The 27290-nt window shown below is 45.2% G+C and overlaps 1 protein-coding gene across 1 annotated transcript; it reads left to right on the forward strand.

Moving 5' to 3' along the window:
* The first annotated feature begins 517 nt into the window (after positions 1 to 517).
* On the forward strand, positions 518 to 26696 carry grm6a (glutamate receptor, metabotropic 6a). Its single transcript, XM_030118771.1, has 16 exons — positions 518 to 612; positions 4035 to 4643; positions 11524 to 11740; positions 11825 to 11960; positions 12358 to 12512; positions 12603 to 12743; positions 12880 to 13080; positions 14993 to 15132; positions 16229 to 16351; positions 16823 to 17087; positions 17158 to 17393; positions 17478 to 17639; positions 17941 to 18090; positions 23032 to 23172; positions 23322 to 23429; positions 24914 to 26696. Exons 2-15 carry the CDS (start codon positions 4080 to 4082, stop codon positions 23409 to 23411), a joined length of 2721 nt encoding a protein of 906 aa, XP_029974631.1. The 5' UTR covers positions 518 to 612; positions 4035 to 4079; the 3' UTR covers positions 23412 to 23429; positions 24914 to 26696.
* The last annotated feature ends 594 nt before the right edge of the window (positions 26697 to 27290 follow it).

The raw sequence follows: 27290 nt of genomic DNA on the forward strand, positions 1-27290 counted from the left end.
TCTTTCCAACCCAGTATTTTCCAGCAACTTGTCAGTGGCTGTTGATGTTCCCGTTTTCTTCAACTCTTGTTTGTTTGTCTTCGTCAAAAAGAATCCGAATTAGTTTTATTGTTAGATTATTTACAAGGATGCTGTTCCCATGGCAACAGCAGATGTTGTTATTAGTGCAGACGGCGGGAGAGAAGGATGATCAAAGAGAGATGAAACATCAGGAGGCGGGAAACACCTGAGCAGGTGAACACACGCACACACACACACACGCACACACACCGGGAGGTAAACAATCGGCACCTATGGGACACCTGAACAGGTGGCCTGATAGTTGCGTTTCTGTGTTGTTTTGTCTGATCGCCGTGTTGCCGCGCGCGCGCTCGCACAGCAGGCACACGCGCGCCCGGGCGCGCGCCGCGGGGCTGTAATTGCACCGTCGGCTGCTTGTCGCTCCAGTCCTCCGCTGATTGGAGGAGCGGCCGCAGCGGAGCCGCTCTCTCACCGACCTGCAGCGTCCGAGCGGCGGGCTGAAGGCAGGAGGCACACCGGGGCAGCACCGGGACCGGGACCGGGACCGGGACCGCAGCGGCTCTACGCGGACCTCCGGACCGGGAGGACACGGTGAGTCCCGAACCCAGCCCCCACCCTCACAGATTTATCCGGATTAATAATCCAACACGAGGGTTTCAGACTAAAACAGCATCATTCTGCTCAATGAAACTAAACACAACTTCTGTAATCAGTAACATCTAGATTTATTTATTATTGCTGCATCTCGTCAGGCTGACAGTGAGACGTGCTCACAACTCTCTCTTTCATGATGGGAGTTGGATTTATCATCTTTGCACCTTTTAATCATCAATTTCTCCCTTTTCCTCCTGAGTCCTGACGTTTAATTGATTAACTGCATCTTTTCCTTTGCTTTAATGAAATCTGTTGTGAGGAGAAAACCCTTCACTTACAGTGACAGTCACTTGAAGAATACCATCAGAAACCTTAATCTAACATTGACTGTTGGATTAAAACGATTCCTTTTCTTCAGACTGAGGTCTTGTTTTTACATTTCCACCCTTGAAAGATCTGTACTCTTTAACCAGACCTGGACTGTTTGAAAAGGAATCAGACTCTTTACTTCAAACTGCACTGAGGTTATTCAGACCTGATCGAGACTCTTCGGAGTAGAGCTGCTTTCTTCAAAATATCGACACAGATTTTCTCTTCAACACGAATGGGAATGTTAAAATAAGACCTGGTTCCGTTTGTGACTCGTGGAATTTTAAAAACAGACTGAGACTCACTGGATTTGACCTCTTAAATCACCTTAAATCCCTTTACACCTCGTTTCCCATTAAAACGTATCACTTTTATACTTTCGTTTAAAGAATTTTCACCTTTATGTAGCAAAGTTTTGAAAAGGATGTCCAAAGTAAGACACTGCAAGCGATGTAGTGTTCATGTTTGACCACTAGTGGGTGCTGCTGTTTGTTTCTGTAATGAAGCCACACACTTCTGCTCAGAGAACAATATGCAATGCACGTAATCAATCTACCTGCGCATGTGCAGAAGAGATGTTTACTCCAGCATAGCCGTTTTCAGTCAGCAACGTTTTCGTAGAACAGAACCTGAGGTTTTTCAGAATATTTTTCAGTAATCTAATTTCCACGGTGCCGGAGGGTTTCTGGAACAATTGTCGTTTCCCTGATTTCCACATAGATGGAACCCAAGCGAAAAGTTGCGTTTTCCCCCATTTACTCGGAATAAACGTGTGTCCTTTATATCCGCCCTGAACTCATTGAAGAAAATCCAGACTTATGCTGAAATAAACCTTCTCTGAATGGTTCCATTTACCATGCTGTTAAGGCTTCAGTAAAAGCCTTGAGTGTGTTAAAGCGCTGAAAAGCATGTTGAAGGGTTAAATCATGACACTTTGAGAGCAGGCTGGGCTTCAGATGGATTCAGTCTGTTAAAATTTAAACAGCTTCTGTAATACTCTCTGACTTTTACATTTGAACCCATCAGAGCTTTAAATAATACATTCCCAATTTTCCAAAAGCAGGAATCAAACTCTTCATCTCCACATGATTTTCTCGGGACATCTTGATGTGAAAATAATGACGGTATAAGTCAACATGAGCACATGTCGCAGCCTCTGGCGGCTGGAGTCCTAGGAGCAGGACGGGCGGGTGGCAGGTCACGTAAAGGTTGGAGTTCATGAGGAAGATGCTCGATTTTCTGGATGTTAGTGGAGGAACATGCTCTAACTGAAGTCAATGGGATCAGTGAGCAGGACAAAGTGACAGCAGCTCTGCGACTCTTTAACCGTTTCACCTAAGAGGAATAGAAATGTCACTGGATGTAATAGTAATGTTATAAGTTGTAGTAATGTGTTATCATCTCATTGCTAAGAAGTAATAATGTTTTCAGAAACATTCCTGGTGAAATAAAATGTGGGTGTTTCCATATCTAGTTGTTTTGTCTGCAGTGTTTTGAGGTTTTGAGGCTTTCCAGTTGTGTTCACTCTGCATTTGGATCCAGTTTCAAACATTCCTTTGATTTTTGGATTTTTTGTTTTTTTGTTTTTTGTTTTTTTGGTGTCTAATAGAAAACATCTGTACGCCGTGTGACCACTTCCTGACACTCTGACACTCTCCCTCTCTGCTCTGGGGCTTCCACTAACAGCTTTTATGTTGTCTTCTTTGTTTTTCTGAGTTACTGCTGGGCACAAAGCAGCACTAAGAGCTTTACAGGGTCAAAGTGAAACACATAAAAACAGATGGACATGAAAAGACATGAAAACACAAACTCTGTATTCAAGTTAGGTCTGAGCTGAAAGTTTTAGGTGTCGTTGAATAAAGTGAGAGTTTGTCTTACGGTTGGAGAAGCAAAACCAGGAGAAAATGCTTTCTCTCATGTGGCTTGAAGCTCATGAAATCTAAGACCGCATTTACACTGCAAGTATTGATGCCGTGCGGTTATATGTAAATCTCTTCCTTGAACATAATCCAGTGTGTTTGAGTGCTTCATGTCACACACAGGCAGATCTAATACCAGCTTGAAAACCACAGAAAAACTCAAGTTAAAACATGAAGCCTGAACGGCGGTCCAAAAATCAGCAGACAACCCGACTAAAACCAGAGGCTGACAATTTTTCAAAGCACTAAGAATCCAACATCTGAGCTCGTCATCAGTCTTAAAACCAGAGGAAATCAGAGAGGAGACGGTGTTGGAGTTAGTCTGGAAATCACGCAAATCAAAGTTCAGAAAAAAAATCAATGTGAGGGAACCAACCTGCTTTAGAAATTAAGCACAAAAGAATGTGTTAGTGTGCAGATAGAGCAAGTAAAAAAAATACTAAGAACAAAAAAAAACTGCTTTTTTTTGTACTAAAGCCACATTTACTCAAACCAGTCAGTTAGCCTGACGCGCTGTCATTGACTTGGGTAGTTAATTGGTATTTTAGGGAGCAGACTGACTGCCTGGTTGGTAAGTTACCTGATGAGGGGTGAGATATCAGGTTGTTGGGTGTTTCATTATTTGTGTTGTAAATTTAGTTTCTTGACTGGATGGTGAAATCTGGCTGCAATACTGGTTAACTGGTTACTTGAGTACAATAATGACTTCATAGTTAATGGACTCTATGCACAACTCAACCACTTCCTGAACTTCAGGAGGCTCCTTGTTTCCTGTCTTTCATGATAGGATGAGCTGATTAATGCAGGTGTGTCTGACCAATACTGTTGTGGTTACAGAGGTCAGGATAGATAGTTGATAGTTTAGATAGTTGGTGAAGACATTGCCTTGTTGATTCTTTGGCTGGTTGTTGCTTCGTTGGTTCATTGGTTGGTTTGATTGATTGGTGATGTGATTGTTACTTGGTTGTTTGATGAATTGACTGTTTAGTTAATTGGATTGGATATGAACTGATTAGCTGGTTGCTTCAGTACTTGCTTTATTATTGGTTGGTTTGATGGTTAGTCATTTGACAGGTTACTTCATTGGCTGGCTACATTGATTGATTGATTGATTGATTGATTTCTCCTCAGGTGTCCACACCATGATGAAAACTGTCTGTTGAGCATCACCTCACTATGGCACCATCAGGCCCCACCTTATCCTCGGACCCCTTCCACCACCACCACCGTCATCTTCAGTGCCACGGACCCCCTCTGTGGCCCCGCCTTCTGCTGTCCGTCTGGGTCTGGATTGGTGGACAGGTCATCCAGGTGCACGCCTCTCACCAGCACTTCCACCCTCACTCCATTAAGATACCCGGCGACATCACTCTGGGTGGCCTGTTCCCCGTCCACGCCCGCGGCCCCCACGGACTGGACTGTGGCGAGCTGAAGAAGGAGAAAGGTATCCACCGCATGGAGGCGATGCTGTACGCTCTGGACCAGATCAACAGTGACTCCGGGCTGCTGCCGAACATCACGCTGGGCGCCCGCATCCTGGACACCTGCTCCAGAGACACCTACGCTCTGGAGCAGTCTCTCACCTTCGTCCAGGCGCTCATCCAGAAGGACACGTCGGACATCCGCTGCTCCAACGGAGAGCCTCCCCTCATCCGCAAACCAGAGAGGGTGGTGGGAGTGATCGGCGCGTCGGCCAGCTCCGTGTCCATCATGGTGGCCAACATCCTGCGACTGTTTGAGGTAAGAACACTCCCGCAGAGATCAGACACCGAGGAACGTACAGGTGACGTGTAGATGAGAGCAAAACAGTAGAAGATAAAAGAAGACCATGAAGAAAGTAGGCAAGAGTAGAATGGAGTGGAAACAGAAAGATAGTTAACATTAACACAGAAGACAAGAGTAAAAGATATAAAATAGAAGAAAACCATGAAAACAGTGGAAGGAAGAAGGCAACAGAAAACAGGAAACAATAGAAAAGCATAACTGATAACAGCAGGTTACGTTAGATGACAACAGAAGACAGCAAACTAGAGTGGAAAATGAACAGCAATAGAAGACGATAGACAGCAACTAGCAAGAGTGGAAAACAGTGGAAGAAAGCAGACATTAAGCAGCAATAGAAGACAGTAGACGACAGTAGACAGTAGATGTCTGTGGAAAACAGTAGAAGACAGTAGCTGGAGAAAATAGTCAATATTAGTAGAAGACAGGTGTTTGTAGAACGTAGTCAATGGTAGTGGAAGACAGTAGACATCAGTAGAAGACATTAGGTGTTTATAGAATACTGTCAATAGACAGTAGACAAGACGAGAAGACAGCGTTTGGCACATGGTGGATGAAACAGTCTGGTTGGTGGATTAGTGTTTTAAATAGACAGTTTGTGTCTGGATGACTGACCGACTCTAATGAAAGCTTTTAATGACTGTTAGAGAGAGAGAGAGAGAGCGAGAGAGAGAGAGAGTGTGTGTGTGTGTGTGTGTGTGTGTGTGTGTGTGTGTGTGTGTGTGTGTGTGTGTGTGTGTGTGTGTGTGCGCTGCTCAGTTTGGGACAAAAGGCCTGTTTGTCGGTTGTATCTCTTTCCAGGGTTGAGATTAGAGTCCTCGCAGACACAATAACTCAGATGTGTTTCTTCCTTTCTCAGCGGTTTTCTGATACTGAGGAAATGACGAGCTGGAAGCTGCAGAAGAATCTTTTTTTGACGATGTTTACAGTGAAGGTGCTGACGATGGAAGGCATTAAAAGACACAATAATGCTCTTAGCAGAAAACCGGAGACCGTCATAAGATGACAGTAGACACTGAGTAAAAGACAGCATTACAAGAGAGAGACAACAGAAGATAACCATGATAAAAGACTGGAAGACAGTAGAACTCTAGAGGCCAGAACACAGTGAGGTTATCAATCATTCCAGCAGATGGAAAAGACAATAGAATACACCCACGGTAGTAGAGTAGAAGCTCACAGAATATATTGAAAGACAGTTGAACATGATGGCAGAAGACATTTAAAGCTAGTAGATAATATAGTGCCGTGGACCCCCTCTGTGGCCCCTTATAGGTGGTGGAAGACAGAAGTCATCATCCAAACTGCTGACACTCTGGACTTTAGAAAACAGTAGTAAACAAGGCGTTGACAGTAAAGGACATGTGAAGAAAGTACAAGATAATCCAAGATGGAAGACAGTGCTCATCACTGACAGTAACAGTAGAAAACAGTAGAAGTCACTGACAGGAGCTCTGAGATAGTCCAAGACAATTGAAGACAGATGAAGACAGTGGACGTTTTTAACACTTAAAGATATTACAAGTTGGTAGTGATGATATTTCAAGAAATTAGGAGGCAGTCGAAGACATTAGAAGTCAGCAGAACACAGATGAAGCTGGAGCAAAGTTTGTGTGTTTTGGAAACAAGGCCGCTTTAAAGAGTTCCTGTTTGTTTCGGTCCACTGAAGGATCTGTGTGATGATGATGGCCGTCATAACGAGGTCTGCTCCTGTTAATGTGGAACCCTTCATTAATCTGTGCGCGCACACACACCCAAAACACACACACACACACACACACACACACACACACACACACGTTCAGCAATGTGTGTTAATGTGATTGTTATTCATTTTATAAAGGCTCTGACACACATTTGGCTGGGATGTTACACAACACTAATCCTGTGTGTGTGTGTGTGTGTGTGTGTGTGTGTGTGTGTGTGTGTGTGTGTGTGTGTGTGTGTGTTTCACCTTTCTGCATCTTTTTCCGGTTTAAACTGTTTGTCGGGCCCGGTTGTCCTCACAGGGCACCAGAGACCTCGTCCTAACGAGGTTACGCTGAGTGGAAGTCATCACACACACACACTCATACACACACACACACCATGTGTGTGGGTGTGTGTGCGGCCTGCGTTTACCTGGAACCACTGTCTGCAGCTGAACCGGTGACGGGTGTTTCGCTGCAGCTGAGCTCTGACTGTTAGGCTCAGACACAATGTAAAAACAACAGCAAGAAATAAGAACTGAAGGTGTTTCGTTGTCTTTTACGTTTTACTTTTTTCAATCATGTCGTCCAAATCTTTCAGTTAAAATTTTAGAATATTTTTACTGAGCGCTGATCTGCCGGTAATATTTGAAGAGTATTTTATAAGTTCGTCCGATGAATGTTTAATTTGATTTTTTTTTTTCATTTTGATTTTTGTTTTTGAAATTTTATTTTATTTTATTTCACATAAAATAAAATAAAAAGATAACCCTATGAATAAATTAAATGTTTGGTTTCTTCAACTCATTACTGCAATACAGTTGAGTATCAAGCCAAACAATTATGTTTATTTAGCTAATATTGCTGATAATCCTTTCAAGCCTGTAATGGATCGTTCAACCTGCAGAGCAAATTTTTTTTTTTTTTTTTTTTTTTTTTGCTGTTTTTGTAAAACTCTTGAGAAAAGGCCAGCTTTACACATTTCAAGTGAAAACTATACTTTTGTGTTTTCATTCCAGGAAAGTTTTATGTTTCCATTGAAGCTTTTTGAAAACGACGTCCGTTCACACAGAAACGGCGGAAACGCTGAAAATGATGTCGTTTCCTTGTTGGGCCACTAGTTGGTGCTGTTTTTTGTTTTTGTAATGAAACCACATACACACGGTGCAATACACAAAAACATGGCGCCCGTTTCCATGGAGACTGGGTCGGGGCATTTTCAAAAAGTTCCAACTTGGGAGTTGTTTTTAAGAAGTTTATCACCGTTTCCTTGTAAACAAACAGAAACACAATCAAAGTTTTCCTTTTTGTCTAGAAAACATTGTGGCTGTGTAAACACTCTTCTTCATCTTTAAAAGACAGAAAAATAAATATTCTGAGTAGAAGATTTACCAAAATGTTAGTCAAACCAAAGTCTTACAGCTTCTGGGTTTACTTAGTGGAAGAATCCTGTTCTGATTTAAAGAATCCAGGAGGTTTAAATAGTGAAAATCTCCTTTGAGGTTCTGGATCGAAGCACCCAAGTCTCACTGAAAGAATGTGGGTCAGTCCGTACAGGGCCAGGTATGTTTTGAAGAGTCTACAGAATGTGTGTTACGACGTTTCCACGCAGTGGAGATAATTAGCTTAAACATATGTTTCCAAATGAGTGGTTACATAAATATCTGCCCTCTTTATGGCGACTGACCCAATTCAACAGTCAGTCGGTGCTCAACGCCTCACAATTAGTGGAATGGAGATCACCTGAGTGTGCGTGCACACACACACACACACACACACACACGCACACACACACGCACACACACACCACTGATGCCCCTACAGCTCTGAAAAGAAAGGAAGGATACAACAAATCTGTCAAAATCTGGGAATATTCTCAATTTTTCACGAGTTTACATGACTTCTGCATTTAGTTTGACACCAGTGAAGCAGTTTTATAAACCTTTTATTTCAGAAATGTGCATGGAAGCGGAAACGCAGGAGCTAAGTAACACCGCGAAGAGACCGATTCCAGAGTCGACATCTAAGGGCCTGTTTATACGGCAGTAAGGGAAAACACAAAACTTTGATTGTATTTTGTGGGTCTGTTTACACAACGACACTGAAAACGCAACTTGGCAACTAGGAAATTTCAGGCCCTTGTCTCTGTGTAGACAGGTGGAAATGACACCTTCTGAAAACACTCAAGACTCTGACTCCTTATCAAGTGAGGAAAACTCTGTCAGGTCATGTTCACCACATTTGTGGTATCTACTGACATGATCAGTAGATGGACGATGACAATAATTGTTTCATGAGTGTCTTGAATCGTGTCTGTGTGTGTGTGTGTTTGTGTATATGTGCGTGTGTGTGTGTGGTTTCATTACAAAAACAGCACCAACTTGTGGTACAGGAAAAATACATCATTTTCAGGACGTTGCCATGGAAACAAAAAGGAAAAAAAATAAGCGTTTTCCCTTGAGGCGTCATATCGGACTCACACCAGTAATTAACTTCTCACTATAACCTGTGTGCGCCCGTTGACCCTGGGTATTCCAATCCTCTGCAGTCATTAGAGGGTTAACGGCTCTGTAGATGAGAGGCTTGCCGTGTGGCAGGATGAGCTGGAAAACATTCCCTCTGGGAAAATGGGAATCTTCCCATTTCTGTATCAGTGATGTGTTTCACGGTAACTGGGAAGTGGGAAAAGTCCCACTTCTGAGTAGGGAATAAAAAAAACAACACAAAGGGGAACGTGGGAACTTTGTGAGCTCTCAGAAGCCAATGTCCATCACTCTGTAACAGCTTTTCCTGATGATTTATTGAAGAGTAACTGGAAAAAGCTGGAGGAATACATCCGAACGCTTACAGATCTGGGAACTTATTAATGGGGTATGAGAGATTTGAAAACAAGGTTTCGAGCTCTCAGAAATGATTCCTGAGAACTCAAAGGCTTGTTTTCTACAGTAAAATGGGAATTTCCTGAGAACTGGGAAAGTAGGAAAACTGACAGTTTTGAGCAATAAATAAAAGGGGGAAATATTCATAAGTTATTAGCCTAAAAGGATGCGAGCTACTAAATGAGACATTAGCAGCTGTGTGTTTCAGAAATCTCACCAACGCAATATAATCTGTCATTTAAAGGAGTTCATGTTAAAACAGCCACATAAACTCATCAGAACCAGAACTATAACCAATAACTGCAGTGCTTCCACACATCCAGAAACAAAAGCTGCAAAACAGGTTTTCAACGCCTTGATCGATCCATGAGTCGGTGATGGAATATTTATTCCCAGTTCTCATCTGTGTGAATTTGTCGTTTGTCTCACACCAAGTTGGTTATTTTCTGTTTTTCTTTAGGATTATCTTATATTTTTTCGCATCAAAAAGTTAATGTTTTCGGCAACGGTTTAAAAAAATGTAATTATTCTGCAGCTACTCAGATGTTTTCATGACAAGGTCTTCATATATATTCTGCAGCTGTCATAACTGTTGGATTCATGGTTCATGCATGTTCATGCAAATAATTTCATGAAATGAAAGGAAACAAGCCTGTTTGATTCACTCAAAGATTTACTAAAAAAATTAATAGTTCACAAAAAAATGTGATAATTTGTTAAGTACACTAGCAAGTAATTTTGAATTAATACTAATAATTGAAAGAAACAAAGCTCTCTGCAGGTTGTGATCAAATGATTAAAGTAAAGCAGAATCCAAATTTAAGATGCAATAATATGACGCAAGCTTCACTTGATCCCAAATCACCTCCAGCCTGGGTAAATATTGAACCACAGCGTTCTCCAGAATTACCAGTATGCTAATATCTTTACATAAACTGAAAAACAAACAAAAAACCCTTTTGTGGAAAGAACCATTCAAGTGTGGCAGACAGCACACACACAGTGTCACGGAGCAAGGTGAAGCCGGTCAGACAATCAGGAGTCATAGGCAGGGTTTTATTCGGGGCAGAGTAATCCAAAGCAGAGTGAAGTCCAAAACCGGATGAGCAAGTCGACAGAACACAGGGAACAGGGTAACGGATTCACTAAGAGAACAGGTCAACTGGGGCGAGGAAGCTAAATAAACTGGAGCAGGGGAATTATGTGTGTACCTGAATCAATTGAACAAATAGAAAAACAGGGAGTTAAAGGTAAATGGTAAATGGACTACACTTGTATAGCGCTTTTCACCCTGCACTGACAGAGCCCAAAGCGCTTCACACTGCAATATCACATTAACCCATTCACACCATACAGGGTGGTGGTAAGCTACTGCTGTAGCCACAGCTGCCCTGGGGCAGACTGACGGAAGCGAGGCTGCCAATCTGCGCCATCGGCCCCTCCGACCATCACCAACCATTCACTCTCACAACTTTCATACTTTTTGTCGAATTATAATCTGATCATGTCAAACTCAATGGACTCTTCTCCATTGGATGGATGTAGAGAGGACATTAAAGAAGATATGGACGAAACCGATATAAGCCTACAACAACCAGAAATACAGGACTGGAGTTAGTACAAGGGTTTGTATAACCCCTGAAAAACTCCATCATATGTCAAACTGTATTCCTGACACTGATTCATCTGCCAAAAACCAAGATAATAAAAGAACCCTTTATTAATAGGAATGTTCAAAGATAAGATTTTGGAATGAAGTCAGTAACTGTATGTCTGAGAAATTTAATGTCAAGATTCCTTTCTGTTCCAAACTATTTTGGGAATATATCCATATAATTTTGCAGATTTAGAGAACTACCAGGATGCACTGGATTGGAAAGACGTTGAAAGACTGTTGAACTCAATTCAAGTTCATTTCTATAACACCCCAAAACAACACAGTCATTTACAGCACTTTGCAAGAGAATAACCAACTATTCTGCATGAGCAAGTAGAAGAGATGGTGGAAAAGAAAAACTCTTTTAATGGGAAGAAATCTGCAGAACCAGACTCAGAGGAGGAGACTTTCTGCCGTTCTGATTGGAGTGAAGGGATAGAAAAAAAGAAAAACATAGGACAGACAGGCAAGACAGACGAGTTGTGAAGAGGGATTCAAACCCTGGTTCCAGTTGGGAGTTCGGGGTTCAAAATGATGAATTGCTGAGTAATGAAACCACCTGTGTGGTTTGGCTCGGGTGCCTCCAGGTCTCAGATTCTGTTCTTGTCCAATAGATCCCTCAGGTGAGCTACGCCTCCACGGCCCCGGAGCTCAGCGACAACAACCGCTACGACTTTTTCTCTCGGGTGGTTCCTCCGGACTCCTACCAGGCTCAGGCCATGCTGGACATCGTCAAAGCTCTGGGCTGGAACTACGTCTCCACGCTGGCCTCCGAAGGGAACTACGGGGAGAGCGGGGTGGACGCCTTCATGCAGATCTCCAGAGAAGCCGGTATGAGCCAGCCCGTCCTTGATTTTGCCTGTGTGGAAACCGCCGAGCCCGCCTTCCTCTCAGTGACCGCTGTGGCTCCGGCAGGCGGCGTCTGCATCGCTCAGTCGGTGAAGATTCCCCGTGAGCCCACAGCCGGAGAGTTCGACAAGATCATCAAACGTCTGATGGAGACGAGCAACGCCAGAGGAGTGATCATCTTCGCTAACGAAGACGACATCAGGTGAAGCAAACCCTCCACTGCAAGTTACTGTTTGATTACAGTTACTGCTTATTCCTTTCCAAAGGGGTTTGAGTTTCATCACCTGTTACAGACGATATACAACGACTAGCTTTGGCTAATGCTTATGATCTGCAGCTTTTCACCTTGGAAGTCCTAGGGGCCTGGTGTCCTGCATGCTTTAGCTTTCTCCATGCTTCACCACTCCTCAATCTGGTGCTGCTGTCCTTTCCATGCTTGGAAAGAAGCCCAGTAACTGGCCCTCATAGCAATCAGGCATGCTCCAGCGGGGAGAGAAATAACGCCCCGAGCCTCGAGGACCAGGGTGGAGAAGCCACGGCGTCGATGACACACAGCAGGGCTAAAACCAGGTAAAGGTTTTCTCCCGGATTCTTCACAGACGCGTCCTCGAGGCCGCGAAACGTGCCAACCTGACGGGTCACTTCCTGTTCGTGGGGTCGGACAGCTGGGGGGCGAAGAGCTCGCCGGTGACCGAGCTGGAGGACGTCGCCGAGGGCGCCGTCACCATCCTGCCCAAACGGGCTTCCATCGACGGTAAACACAGGACGCTTCAGCCCTCACACACTCTGACGCGTCGCATGTTTATACCTCTGTGTGTGTGTGTGTGTGTGTGTGTGTGTCCAGGGTTTGATCAGTACTTCATGTCCCGCTCTCTGGAGAACAACCGCAGGAACATCTGGTTTGCCGAGTTCTGGGAGGACGACTTCAGGTGCAAACTGACCCGACCAGGAATCAAACTGGACCCTGACAAGAAGAAATGTACAGGTATACACACACACACACACACACACACACACACACACACACACACACAGATCCATATTATGGATCGTCTTCCTCGTGTTCAGTGAGGTGGACATCTTGTCTCTGTCGTGACTCGTGGCCTGTTGACCGCCGGCAGGTGAGGAGCGGATCGGGCGGGACTCGACGTACGAGCAGGAGGGGAAGGTCCAGTTCGTGATCGACGCCGTCTACGCCATGGCTCACGCTCTGCACAACATGCACCAGGACCTGTGTCCCGGCAGCTCCGGCGTCTGCAGCAACATGGACCCGGTGGAGGGACGCCTGCTGCTCGACTACATCCATGCAGTCAACTTCAACGGTGAGAGAACTCAGCCGCAACAAGCAGCGCGCTAAACCGCTGGTCCTCTTTCTCATCTTCACACTTTAAATTTGAAGGTATGTGGCATCTTGAGTCTGAGCCAGTGTTTCCACCAGAAGGTCTTCGAGTGAAAACTTTCTGTGCGTCTTGATTGTCCAAAACGGCTCGAGCTACATCTCAGGACATCGCAGGTCCTGAAGCAGGTTTTCGAAGAGCTCGGCCACCTGAAGGAGTACTGGGAGCCTTGTAGACATGAAGGAGACTGACTTCATTCAAAAGAAACACTGACCGACAAATTGTTCCATTTGAACTCTGCCAGGCAGAAACGGTTGAGAACCGGGTTCAGCAGCTTCTTCCCGTTCCTCATCCAATCCATATTTTATGAAGATGACAAGCAGCAGCAGCTTGAAACCCGACAGGATTGAATGTGGAGCAACCGGAGCGGCACGCCTCGGCCCGTCCGTCCACCTGTCTGCTCGTGCTTCTGTCCACCGGTCAATCTGCCTCTGTCCACCGTTTGTCCATCAGTCCGTCCACCCGTCTCACTGTCTCCCTCTCAGCTCTCCATCGCTGTACCAACTCCGTTCTTCTCCGTGCCGTGAATATTTGATGTGTTGAGTGGAAGTGTGCCCTCACTCAGGGTGTGTGGGTATTTTTGGGAGTTTGGCCTTTGGTGAACCGCGTGTTTGGTTCACAGAGAAACTGGAACTGGGGTCCGCGATCTCGGCACCGGGACACCTGGTGGTCAAGTGATGCTACAGTGTTTTTCTTTTTTTGTTACATGGTCAAACATGAACACCCAAAGGACAACAAAGGTTTTGCATTTTCACTTGACATCAATGTTCTTCATCTACAAAAGAACAAGAATATTCTGACTGGAAGATTTACCAACATGTTAGTCAAACTAAAGTTGAGAACAGCTCAGCACAGCTTCTCAGTTTTGATCTGAATGGACTCTGCTGCGCCCCCTGGAGGTCCGCAGCGCTCTGTGCCTGCTTCAGGTGCTGGTTTGACTTTCACAGCATGGTTTCCTTTATTCAGAGGCACTGATAATAAGTTAATGCACTTTACATGTTTCCCCCCTGGAACACAGCGCGCGCGTGTGTGTGTGTGTGTGTGTGTGTGTGTGTGTGTGTGTGTGTGTGTGTGTGTGTGTGTGTGTGTGTGTGTTAATAATTAAAGGCCACAGCTGCTGAAAGCTGCAGGAGGATTCCTGCTGGAAGAACTAGGTACACAGTGTTGGCCGTTGTGGAGGTGCGGCGGTTGAAGGGATTTTTTGTTTCGCTCCTGCCAGATAAGTTCAGGTTGAATGGAAACACGAGTTTGAAGTTCAGAACGAGCATATTGGTGTTTTTGTTTTTGGATCCTCCACACGAGGAACCTCAGAGTTCACTTATTCTGTTCCAAGTGATCTCAAACTGTTACATTCAATTGATTCCAGGATCTTGTCGATGATTCCTGCTCATTCTTAGTAATGCCGAGTGATCCCAGGGTGATTTCCACGTCATTTCCTTTACTTTCAGATGACTCTCTCTATTTCACCGGATCAGAGAAAATCCTAATTCTCAGTGATCCCAGGTGATCTTGGGTGGTTCCTGATGGTAAATAGTGTTTTAGCAACTCCAAGTGATATCTGGTAATCCCTTGTGATTGCTTATGGTCCTTGGTGATTGTATTTGATCCTCAGTACCTTGAGAGATCCCAGGCAATCCAACAAGATTTTAAAGTGATTTTGGGTGAGTCCAGTGTATTTCAGTTGATCTCAGGTGATTCCAGGTGGTTCTGGTGGATCTCAGGTGACGTCAGACAACCCTCAGTGATGTCTGCAGGTTTCAGGTGATCCCAGGTGAGATAACCTGATGTACCAGCTGACCCGGGGCTTGGTCTCTTGGCTCTATCTTGGCTCTCTCAGGAAGTGCCGGTACAAGTGTTTTGTTCAACGAGAATGGAGACGCTCCGGGACGCTACGACATCTTCCAGTTCCAGATGACCAATCACAGCCACCCGGGTTACCACGTCATCGGCCAGTGGACCAACAACCTCAGACTCAACGTAAGACTCACAACTACGCTGGAAAGTTCATCGTGATTTGGATTTATTTAAAAACCTGTAAATAATAAATGACTCTAACTTTACACAGCAACTAGTTCGCCACTGATTCAATGAAATGAATTACTGAAGCTGCAGTTGGCTCACTCTCTATTGATTTATTCCACGTTACACTCTGCAGAGCTGCTGGCTCTCTCCAGCTCACTTGGTCCACTCTTAGCTTTAGCTTTAGCCAAAGCTGTTGTCTTGATGGTTTCTATTTCACGAAGCTTCTGTTTATTGGACGAACAAATTAATAATCCAAATTAATACAAACAAATTAATAATCATTTGAGAACGTTTCAAGTGAAAACACAATTTTTTGTGAACTCTTGTTTGAGCAAAGTTTCAGAAATCACAGACTGAGGATGTGCACAAGAACTTTTCTACAGCCGTGGCGCTCATGCACAGTAGCAGCGTTTCCGATGTTTACACGGAGACTGAGCGTTTGCCATGAAGTTGCTTTTTCACTTGTTTACATGGGGACAGAGTTGGAGCGCTTTCAAAAAGTTGCATCATGACTGACTCCAAGCACAGCTGTTTGTAAACCAGAGATGTCCAACCATTTTAGCTCAACAGACCGGCTTTAAACAACTTAATTTTTTTTGTGAACCGGCACAACAGTGTATAAGAAGGCCTTACCCAAAGGTATGGAGTTTAGTGCAGGAAAGAGGTGGTCATGGAAGTGAGACATTTTCAAAATAAAACTCAATGCAAACTGACGGAAATTTAAGTATTCTCTTTCAAAATAAAACTTTTCATTCTGTCTTTGCGGCACGGTGCCAAATGATCCATTGACTGGCACCGGTGGTGTGAACAGTCCCTCGATCCACATGACAGCTCAGCATTATTCACACAGGTCGTCATAAGAACCTTCACCAAGTAACTCGGTACTTTTTGCAGTTTAGCTGAACTAAAAGTTGTCTTATGAAATGTACTTAAGTATCAAAAGTAAAAGTACAAAGACACAAAAAAGCTGCAAATATAATTTGTACTTTATTTCAGTTGCCCCACATTGGTTGATTTAATGATTGTGTCTAAAATCGTTTTGTGTGTCCAGCTGGAGGAGATGCAGTGGTCTGGAGGCGACAGATTGGTTCCAGAGTCCATCTGCAGTTTTCCTTGTAAACCAGGAGAGAGGAAGAAGATGGTGAAGGGGGTTCCCTGCTGCTGGCACTGTGAGGTGAAGCCGACTTCACACCACGTTAACACCAACACGAGCCTGTCGGGATAATTCAGACTCTAACACTCTGTCCGCAGCACCCACCAATCAGGGTGCCGAGCCTGTAGCCATGGAGATATGAAGGATAACCCATAGTGTAGTCTGTCCTCACGCACGTCATGAGAGATGGCGTGCTCCAACTGGACGTTAAACTTAAAGGTTCCACATTTTATTGTTTTTCAACAACCTCACATCAGGTCAGTGTCAGCGCTCCAACGAGAGGGCATTCAAAGTGTGTTTTCCTCAAAACCCGTCTTGGTCTTGAATTTCAGTCCAAAAGTCTCTCTAGTGCAGTTTACTGAGAACAGGCTGTTTCTGCTTTCTGCATCTGTACTGTCTGATCTCCCTCTCTCTCTCTCTCCCTCTCTCTCTCTCCCTCTCTCTCCCTCTCTCTCTCTCTCTCTCTCTCTCTCTCTCTGTCTCTCACCACAGCTCTGTGACGGGTATCAGTATCAACTTGATGAGTTTAACTGTGAGACCTGCCCGTCGGATATGCGCCCCACCCCCAACAGAACCGCCTGTCGGCCCACCCCCATCATCAAGCTGGAGTGGAACTCCCCCTGGGCCTTGGTGCCCGCCTCCCTCGCCATGCTGGGTATCCTAGCAACCAGCGCCGTGGTGATCACCTTCATCCGCTTTAACGACACGCCCATCGTGAGGGCGTCCGGGAGGGAGCTCAGCTATGTGCTGCTGACAGGTGAGTCGGACGGTGACCCCATCGGGCCCTCCTCCACGACAGGCAGGATGACGCCACTTCCTCTTTGCAGGTATCTTCCTGATCTACCTGATCACGTTCCTGATGATCGCCGAGCCCGGCGTGGTGGCGTGCGCGTTCCGCCGCCTCCTGCTCGGCCTCGGCATGGCCATCACCTACTCCGCCATGCTGACCAAGACCAACCGCATCTACCGCATTTTCGAACAGGGCAAGAGGTCAGTGACCCCGCCCAAGTTCATCAGCCCTACCTCCCAGCTCGCCATCACCTTCATCCTCATCTCCGTCCAGGTGAGCCCGCGCCCGTCATACGGCCTCCGGTGACCGACGGCGGCGGCTGCTCACGCGGTTCCACTTGTCGTCTGTGTGCGGCAGGTTCTCGGCGTGTTCGTGTGGTTCGCCGTGGTCCCTCCTCACACCATCATCGACTACGAGGAGCTCCGCCCGCCAAACCCTGACCTGGCCCGAGGCATCCTGAAGTGTGACATGTCGGACCTGTCAATCATCTGCTGCCTGAGCTACAGCATTGTTCTCATGGTAACGCAGTGATCGGTGCTTCGTCCCTCTTTGAAGATGTGTCGATGAAGCTGCAGTTCAACACAAACCTCTCCAATGATCTCTGACATAAATGCCGATTGATGAGTAATACGTGTGGAAAATCTACAGTCTATGTTGCTAGGCAACCTTTGTCCCTTCAGTAGCTACATAATCTTTGCCTCTTTGGTTGCTAGGTAACCCTTTTCACGTTTATTGCCAGGAAACCATTGTCGTCCTTGTTGCTCGGTAACCCTCATAATTCTTTGTTGCTTGTTAATCTGTGTCATTCTGTTGTTGCTAGGTAACATGCACGGTGTACGCAGTGAAGAGCCGCGGCGTCCCGGAGACTTTTAACGAAGCAAAGCCGATCGGCTTCACAATGTACACGACCTGCATCGTCTGGCTTGCCTTTGTGCCAATCTTCTTTGGTACCGCGCAGTCCACCGAGAAGGTGAGAACCTGGAGGAATCAGCTGGACCCAGGGAGAACGAAACAGGGCCTGGCGGAACCACAGAAAGCCAGGGCCAAGCTGGACGGAGCTAGAACCATGTAGATTGATTTAGAACCACTGAGAAACATCTGGAATCAGGGTGAACTTGTAGACCCAAGTGAAGATTGAGGAAGCTTGTAGAACCCAGTAGATCGATGAAGAATCAGGTCGAACTTGTAGAACCAAGTCAAACTATGTCAGACTACACAGAACCAAGATGGAGGAAGCTTGATCTGCATAAATTGATGGACTGTAGAACCATTTAGAAGCATCGAGAACCAGGTTGAACCAGGCTAAGATGGCGGAAGCTAGAACCAAGTTGCTAGATGCAGAATCAGGTTGCACCCATGTAGAACGAGAACCAGAAGAAAGCATGTAGAGCCAGGTCAAACCATGAAAAACTGTGTAAAACCAGGTCAAGATGGAGGAAACCAGGACCACATAGATGGATGGAGAAACATTTACAAAGATCTTGAACCAGGTTGAACTTGTACACTCAAGTTGACCCCTGTACCAACAGGCTGAACATGTAGACCCATGTGGGACTGTAGTTGACAGCCAATGTTTTGCTTGTCTGCGTTGTGAAGGGACATTGTTTTAAGAGCTCTTCTCAATTTGCTTTCGTCCATGAAATTTGGCTTCAAGTGAAAAAGCATCACTTTTACTTGAACCGTCGTGGAAACAGGGTCTGAACTGCAACATTTCCTCGCTCGGCGTTGTGGGGTTTTCCCTGCCGTCGGGCCAGACGCGTATTAAACCGCTGCGAAGCGGCAGAGAGAGCCAGCGGAGGCAGGGTTTTTTTTTTTTTTTTGTATTTGTGCCTCAGTCTTTAATGCAGCAGATAAAACGCCGCACAGTCACACACAAAGTGCTGAGAGAGAGAGGAACAGCTGGATTATACAGATTATGAAGCCAAACAGGACGTAATTACAGCAGAACTTTGTTAAAACCAAAGTTACAAAGCGCTCCAGCCGACAGATGAAAAGAGACAATGAAAGGACGAAAATAACACCAAGGAAACGCGTCCAGCGGATTTCTATGAGCCTGCAGAGGAACGGCAGCAGCTTTTCGGAGGACAGGAAGATAAATGACACACAGAGGAGATCATCGTCGCTTTTAGATTCCAGAGACAAACAAATCTGCAAACACCTGAAACATCAGCCAGCAGCTCAGAAGCTGAACCGATCAAAATGTTTTTCAGAAAGTTTCCAACAGTTTAAACAATGAATTTAGCTTTTATAATAATAAACTCCACAAAGGCGAAGCTTTTATTCAACTATACAGTCGCTTCAAATTTCTTGGGGGTTTTTCTGCTCTAGAGTGATCTGAGATTCAAGATCTTGTTTTTGATATTGTCACTCCGTTGTTACAAAACAGAGGTCTTTATTTCACTAAACTCCTGTTTACTGGAGGAAGAAAGCTTTAAGTCCATTTTGATCTGGTTGACCACACTGTGTTCAGGTGAAAACGGTGCTCAGTGGCGCTGAAAACACAACTTCTTCAGAAGGTGGAGTTTTTTGAAGAACACTCGGACTCCACCTCCATTTCCACGGCAATGTTCCGAGTGAAAACGGATCATTTTTGCATTTTTTTGTTCCAGATAAAAATTTCTCGTTTACACAGAAACATTCTGAAAATGTTGCTGTTAGCGTGGCACTGTATTATTGACCATCTACTCCCGCGTGAGCCCCCGTCATCGTCGAGAAAAGAGCATCCACATTATAGAGCATCTTCCTCCCACTCACTGATGTACCTGAGAGGAGACGTTCGGACAGTTTTTCCAGTAACATGTTAGCACTGGACTCTACAGCTCTAAAACACTGAGTAGTTTTACCACCAGGCTCCCGAGATCCAGACTGATGTTTAGTTACTTTACACTGTCAGTAACTACTCAGGTAACTCGCCCTGTTTGATAAAGTATCAGTAATTAAATAGTAATAACATAATAAATCAAGCTATGCTGTGATGTCGTATCTGTTCAGATACAAAACACACAAAAAGCATAAAAATAAGCATAATAAGGGAGAATAAAGAGTTTACAGTGCATTGCTTGTGCACCCCTACTGTTATGCCGCTGTCTTAATTCCTTTTGTAACACACACACACACACACACACACACACACACACAAGGTGAGCATCTCCTGCAGTGTGCCGCTTTGTGTTGAGGGCTTTTTTTGTGTGTAAGCAGATTCATGTCCTCACAACTACCTACACACACAGAGCGCTGTGTGTGTGTGTGTGTGTGTGTGTGTTAATCCTCCTGCACCTTTTTGTGTGTGTGTGTGTGTGTGTGTGTGTGTGTGTGTGCTGTCATCCTCAGATAAACACAGAGGATAAAAAGCCTGTTTTTTGGTGCCTGTTGGACTCTGAGGAGGAGAAAGGAGGAGCGAGGAGGAGTTGAATGTTATCGCCGAGTGACAGGAGGAGCAGAGCAGAGCAGGGAGGCGGAGGGATTTTCTTTCTAATTTTAGTGATTGCTCCGCCGCTGATATTTCACCCCGTTTCCCGGGTTCTGAAGACATTAGCAGACAGAGAGAGTGTGTGTGGCGGTGTGTGTCCGGCTGTGAGCGGCAGACCTTCACCTGTCGGAGGTGATCTGCCGCAGAGCGCTAACAGCTAACAGCTAACAGCGTGGCTCAAACCGGAGAGTTACTGCTGATAAAAGGTAATCAGTCAGTTGCTTCACTGTAGATTTCAAAATCTAGACAAAAAAATACAAATTTGAAAGGAAAATGACATCTGAAAAATTGTATAAAAATAAAACAATATAAATAAACATTAAAATAAAATTGGGATTAAAAGTTAGATTATTTCCAGAAATATAATCAAATTTAGATTAAAAAAAAATTAAAATTTAGAATAAAAAAATTACATTTATTTTGTGATAAACATTTAAAATACAATATTGAATAAAAAATTGCATTAAGTTTAAAATTAAAACAATGAATGAAACTGGAAATGACATAGAAATACATTTTAAAATTAAATTTAATTTAATTTCAGTCAAAAATTACAAATATTTTTTATGAATAGATATTCGTATAAATGCAAAACTTTTCTAAAAGGAAAATGCAAAAAACCATGTGTTTTCAGGTGAGGCGTGTAAACGGTCCGGTCCGGGCTTAAATTTATTTGGGAATCGTCCCACCCACACTCAAAACGGCCGTCATAAAACCTCTTCTCAAAAAACCCACATTAGACCCTGAGCCCCTGTCAAACTACAGACCAATCTCAAACCTTCCATTCATTTCCAAACTCCTAGAAAAAGTTGTTTCCTCCCAGTTACATCATCATCTCAAAAGCAATAATCTCTATGAAAAATTTCAATCTGGTTTTCGCCCCTCCCACAGTACAGAAACTGCACTCATCAGAGTTACAAACGACCTGATGATGGCCTCTGATTCTGGTTCCACTTCTCTCCTCATCCTCCTCGACCTCTCTGCTGCGTTTGATACAGTTGACCACAACATCCTCCTTCACCGTCTCCAGCATTACATCGGTCTCACTGGTCCTGCCCTTCACTGGTTTCACTCCTACCTCACTGATAGGACGGAGTACGTGGCTCTGGGGGAGGCAAAATCCAGACCACACACCGTCACTTGTGGGGTCCCCCAGGGCTCCGTACTCGGTCCTTCCCTCTTTACCATATACATGCTTCCCCTTGGTTGTGTCGTCAACAAGCATGCAATAAACTTCCATTGCTATGCTGACGACACACAACTCTACATTAAAATTTCATCCAACAGCTCTCCTACCCCCTCTGTCTCCACCCTCAGCTCCTGCCTGGAGGATATAGGGGCGTGGATGAGTCAAAACTTCCTGCAGCTTAACGGCTCAAAAACAGAAGCCATTCAAACTGGTACTCCTCATCAACTCCGCTCCTCTCCTCTCACCTCTGTTTCATTCCTTGGTCACACCATCCCCCTCTCTCCCTCTGTTACAAACCTTGGGGTCAAGTTTGACTCCCACCTCTCTTTTGACAATCATGTCACCTCCATTTGCAAAACATCTTTCTTCCACCTTCGTAACATTTCCAGACTACGTTCCTCCCTCTCCCTCCCTGCTGCAGAGAAGCTTGTCCACGCCTTTGTTTCCTCCAGGCTGGACTACTGTAATGCACTCCTCACTGGGATCTCTGGCAGGAGCCTCCAAAAGCTCCAGTATGTACAGAACAGCGCTGCCAGAGTCCTGATGAGGGTGCGGAAATATGAGCACATCACTCCCATCCTTCACACTCTCCACTGGCTTCCCATTCAGGCCCGTATAGAGTATAAGATCCTCTTACACACCCATCACTGTCTGCACGGTGCGGCCCCCACCTACCTCACTGAACTGCTCACACCACACACCTCTGCCCGGACCCGGTCAGGCCAACTGCATCGTCTGGTTCAGCCCAGGACACGGCTCAAAACCATGGGGGACCGGGCCTTTGAAGCCGCAGCTCCCCGTCTGTGGAACGCGCTCCCAGACCACCTTAGGGCCCCACAGACGGTGGGCACTTTCAAAAAAGGACTGAAGACCTTCCTTTTCAGAAAGGCATACCAGCAATAATGTTGCTTAAAGTGTGCTGTATTGTAATGTTTTTACCCTGCGCTTGTTTTTAAATCCTGTGTCTCATGTAGCACTTTGAGATTTGATTTTAAATGTAAAGTGCATTACAAATAAAATCTATTATTATTATTATTATTATTTATTTTCTCGACAGCGTGTTGAAGTCACGAGTCCAGTCAACATAATCGACCCTGATGCAGTGACGCTTGTGCTACTTTGTGATTGATGGCCGTCCCGTCCATCCTGCTCCGTCCTGTCTGTCCCGTCCGTCCCGTCCGTCCCGCTCTGTCCCCCGGCGTCGATGCGTCCGGAGCTGCCTGACCGTCGCTCCGCTGTGCTGTTGTCCGCAGATGTTCATCCAGACGGCCACTCTGACCGTGTCCATGTCTCTCAGCGCCTCTGTCTCTCTCGGGATGCTCTACATGCCCAAAGTCTACGTCATCATTTTCCATCCGGAGCAGAACGTCCAGAAGAGGAAGAGAAGCTTCAAGGTCTCACAGCAACTTTGCTGCACAACTTTCTGACGCTTTGCCTCATAGCTGTGCTGTCGTGTTCCCTGATATTTGTGTTGCTGTCTCATGTTGCAGAGCTGTTACGTTCCTGTGTTGCCTTGCCTGACTATTGCATTGCCGTGTTGCAGGCTGTTGTTCAGGCTGCCAGATTGTCTCAAAAGTCGTCAAATGAGAAACAGAACGGAGAGACGAAGATCGAGCCGGACAGAACGCAGTGATGCTGCTGCAGACTCCAGGTACTGGAACTACACTCATTGGACGGGCGGGTGGAGCTTCTGTCAACTTGTTCAATTCAGCAGAACTTCCATCTTTTGCCAGTGGTGGTGGGTGGAGCTTCTGTCTCTTTTCGGAGGTCATGGAGCTTCTCCGTCTCCAGGTGGAGCTTCTCTCTGCTCTCAGAGGTGGTGGAGGTGATGGAGCTTCTCCCTGTCTCTGGGTGGAGCTTCTATCTCTTTCGGGAGTTGATGGAACTGCTCCGTCTCTGACTGAAGCTTATATCTCCTTTCGGAGATGTTGGAGCTTGTCCTTCTCTTTGGGTGGAGCTTCTCTCTCCTTTCAGAAACAATGGAGCTTCTCTGTCTCCAGGTGGAGCTTCTCTCTCCTGGTAGACGTGATGGAGCTGTTCCATGTCTCTTCGGAGGTGATGGAGCTGCTCCGTGTCTTTTCGGGGGTGATGGAGCTGCTCCGTGTCTTTTCGGGGGTGATGGAGCTGCTCCGTGTCTTTTCGGAGGTGATGGAGCTGCTCCGTGTCTTTTCGGGGGTGATGGAGCTGCTCCGTGTCTTTTCGGGGGTGATGGAGCTGCTCCGTGTCTTTTCGGGGGTGATGGAGCTGCTCCGTGTCTTTTCGGAGGTGATGGAGCTGCTCCGTGTCTTTTCGGGGGTGATGGAGCTGCTCCGTGTCTTTTCGGAGGTGATGGAGCTGCTCCGTGTCTTTTCGGAGGTGATGGAGCTGCTCCGTGTCTTTTCGGAGGTGATGGAGCTGCTCCGTGTCTTTTCGGAGGTGATGGAGCTGCTCCGTGTCTTTTCGGGGGTGATGGAGCTGCTCCGTCTCCTTTCGGAGGTGATGGAGCTGCTCCCTCTCTGGGTGGAGCTTCATTCCGCCTCCACCCAGCCGGTGCAGCTGCAGATGACTTGTGATGTGCAGATATTTCTGGAGAGCAGGATGAATATTTCAGCTGCCGTTAAAGTTTCATGTTCGCAGCTGAGCCGCTCCCAGGAGCAAGGCACTCACACACGTGGCAGGGTGGCGGTTCAATTCCCTGTCCAGTTAAAGAAAATCCTCCCAGTCACCCCAGGTTTTTGGTTTGTGCTCCTCTTCAGCCTTCTCGAGGGCGTAAAGGTCTAAAATATCAACATATAACCAGATTCAGCCTCTGCTGTCATGATGAGCCATGAATAAGTAAACGTGAGGCGAAACAGGCAGGCGACAGACCGAGGCTCCGGATCGTCGCTGTGGTTTCCGTCTCCGTCCTGATCTGCTGGATTCTTCACTCTGCGGTTTTCAGTGTCCGATGCAGAGACACCGATCTGCTGGAAACCGTTTGGTTTTCCAAACCTGCGTTCTCCCATCTGCACTGAGTAACGAGCACCGTTGGTTCGTCAACAGTCACCCAGAATGAAACGGAAGTTTAGTGTTTTCACTTGAAGTCGGTGTCAACATTCCTCAGAGGAGCTGAAGAGCATCATGTTCACCTCATCCCTGTTTTTACTCTCTTTTAAGGGAAGCTGCTGACCAATCGCTGTGCAGAGCCTGATGACATCGCCACCAAGATCTCATGATCACACACACACACACACACACACACACACACACACACCCACCCCTCTCCGGGCCTTCCTGACGTTCTCCACCTGTGCTGAGGAGCAGGAACTCTCTGGTGACCCACGAACTCTTTAAACAAACACAAACTCCCACTTGGAGGAAACACGGTTCTCGTTCCAGGATCGGACTCGTATTTTGGTAGTTGTGTCATGTGTGCTTCCTGTCATGACCTGCAGTCTGATCATGACCAATCATCCATTTGATCAAACTGAGAGCACACGCTCCTCTTCCTCCCACCAAATGATGTAACTTCACATCATTCAGCATCTTCTCCGTGTAATTCCAGCTGACACCAGATTATAGAGCATCTTCCTCCCATTAAGATTCAAATTATTATTTTTTTTTAACAATCATCATCACTTACTTTCAGACATGTCCGAAACACACACCAAACACACTTACTTACAAATTAGAGAGCAAAAGAAGAAAACCAGCTCAGTCACTGATAAAGCAACACAAAAGTAACTCGATCAATTATCAATCAACCCTATTACTTACTTTTCATTTGCAATACTTACTCAAACCACTGCTTCTTAAAGGAGTATCTAGTAACTGTAATCAAGTATTAACAGGTGGAAGCTGATATTTAACAATATATGCGTAGCAGTCGTGTGCAGGTAGCTGGTTCAGGTAAGGTGAAGTAACTCCGAAAATAATTTTACTACATTGTTCTGTCTATAGTACCTAGTTTAATAGCTACTTTACCAATTGACCAAATAAGAAGTAATTCTCCTAAAGTACTATATAAAGGTTATTTATATACTAAATAATTACTACTACCTCAAACCATCTGACACTTTGTGTTTGGGCAGTAGCACTGACAGCTCATCCAGTATCATGGCAGTGCTGGAGCGCGGTCCTCCTGGACAGCAGGGACAGCACTCTGACCGTACAGCTTGTTACCTGAACTCACCTGTCTGACGGTGTCCAAACTACCAAAATAAGAGCTTCTCCATGGCTCCATTTACATGACTGCGTTTCAAGTGAAAAGGCATCGTATTTGTTTCAGAAAAGTGTCACGCTTAACGGTATCTGTTTCCAAGGAACCTGATAAAAATGTAGTGAGCATGCTGGGCCACTAGTGGGGGCTGTCGCCCCATAAAGATGACCAATGGGAGAACACGGACATTCATATGGACAGACCACCAACTTGGACTCTTATTAAGGTAGCTGTCAACTGTAAAACTAACAAGTCCAGGAGAATGTGGACTGGAACCAGGACCAGGACCAGGAGGATCTGGACTGCGAGTCGCGACAGGACCAGTTGCAGAGTTTACTGTCGTCTACACCGAGATGAGTCGAAACGTTTTCAGGAAGTTTCGTTTTCAGTCATTTCCATGGAGTCTGAGTCGCAGCTTTCTCAAAGACTTTTAATTTTCTCCATTTCCATGGACATGGGGTCAAAGCATTTTCAAAAAGTTCCACAATGGGATCAGTTGTGTTTTCAGTGTCTCAGAGCACCGTTGTCGTGTAATTGTGCCCATGAAACACAAGAAAAGTTTTCTGTTTTCACTTGAAATGGTGTCGTGTAGACGGGTCCTGAGATGCAGCGACACATTTCGCCCACATTCTTTTCTCCCTGAACCGATTCAGTATCTTTACTGTGCGTCTGAAGTTGGTGTGAGTCATTGTTTCTGCACTGAGCATAAAAATCATGTTTTTTCTTGTTCTGGCTCAATAAAACGGGCTTATACACCTGAGCCCTAAACCAACCGTGTCTCATTCTATCATGTAATCATCCCACTTGTCATACAGCATGAACTTTGCATGTGTGAATCTGTAATACTCACCTTATTAGCATTAATACAATGCAGTTTCCCATTTTTCACCCTTTGTCAATCGCAGCTTGTGCACACAAATGATGTAATTACAAACAAAATATACCCAGAAAGTAACTGCAAATGATAGTAACTCACTTAAAACATACACATTTATTTATGATATATTAATACACTATATTGTGGGACAGTAACAATGTAATATTGAAGCAGAAATTAGATCTATTGAATGTCTGATAAATAAGCTCTGTCTGGATTAACATTTGATATGAAAATCAAACTTCAGCGCAAGTCACTCACTCCTCATTTTGTTTTCCACTGCAGAAAGTTCCAGACATGATTAAAACATGTGAGGTTATTACTGAACTATGAATTAAATAACACCACATCTCAGTGAGAGGAGAGAAACTCTGAAATCTCATCATTAATTCAAAATTATTTTGAATTTAATCACTTTTGTTTTTGGATTTATGTTACTCTGCTGCCCCCCTCAGGAT

This window comes from Salarias fasciatus, chromosome 20 (genome assembly GCF_902148845.1).
Source record: "Salarias fasciatus chromosome 20, fSalaFa1.1, whole genome shotgun sequence".
NCBI classification, from domain to species: domain Eukaryota; kingdom Metazoa; phylum Chordata; class Actinopteri; order Blenniiformes; family Blenniidae; genus Salarias; species Salarias fasciatus.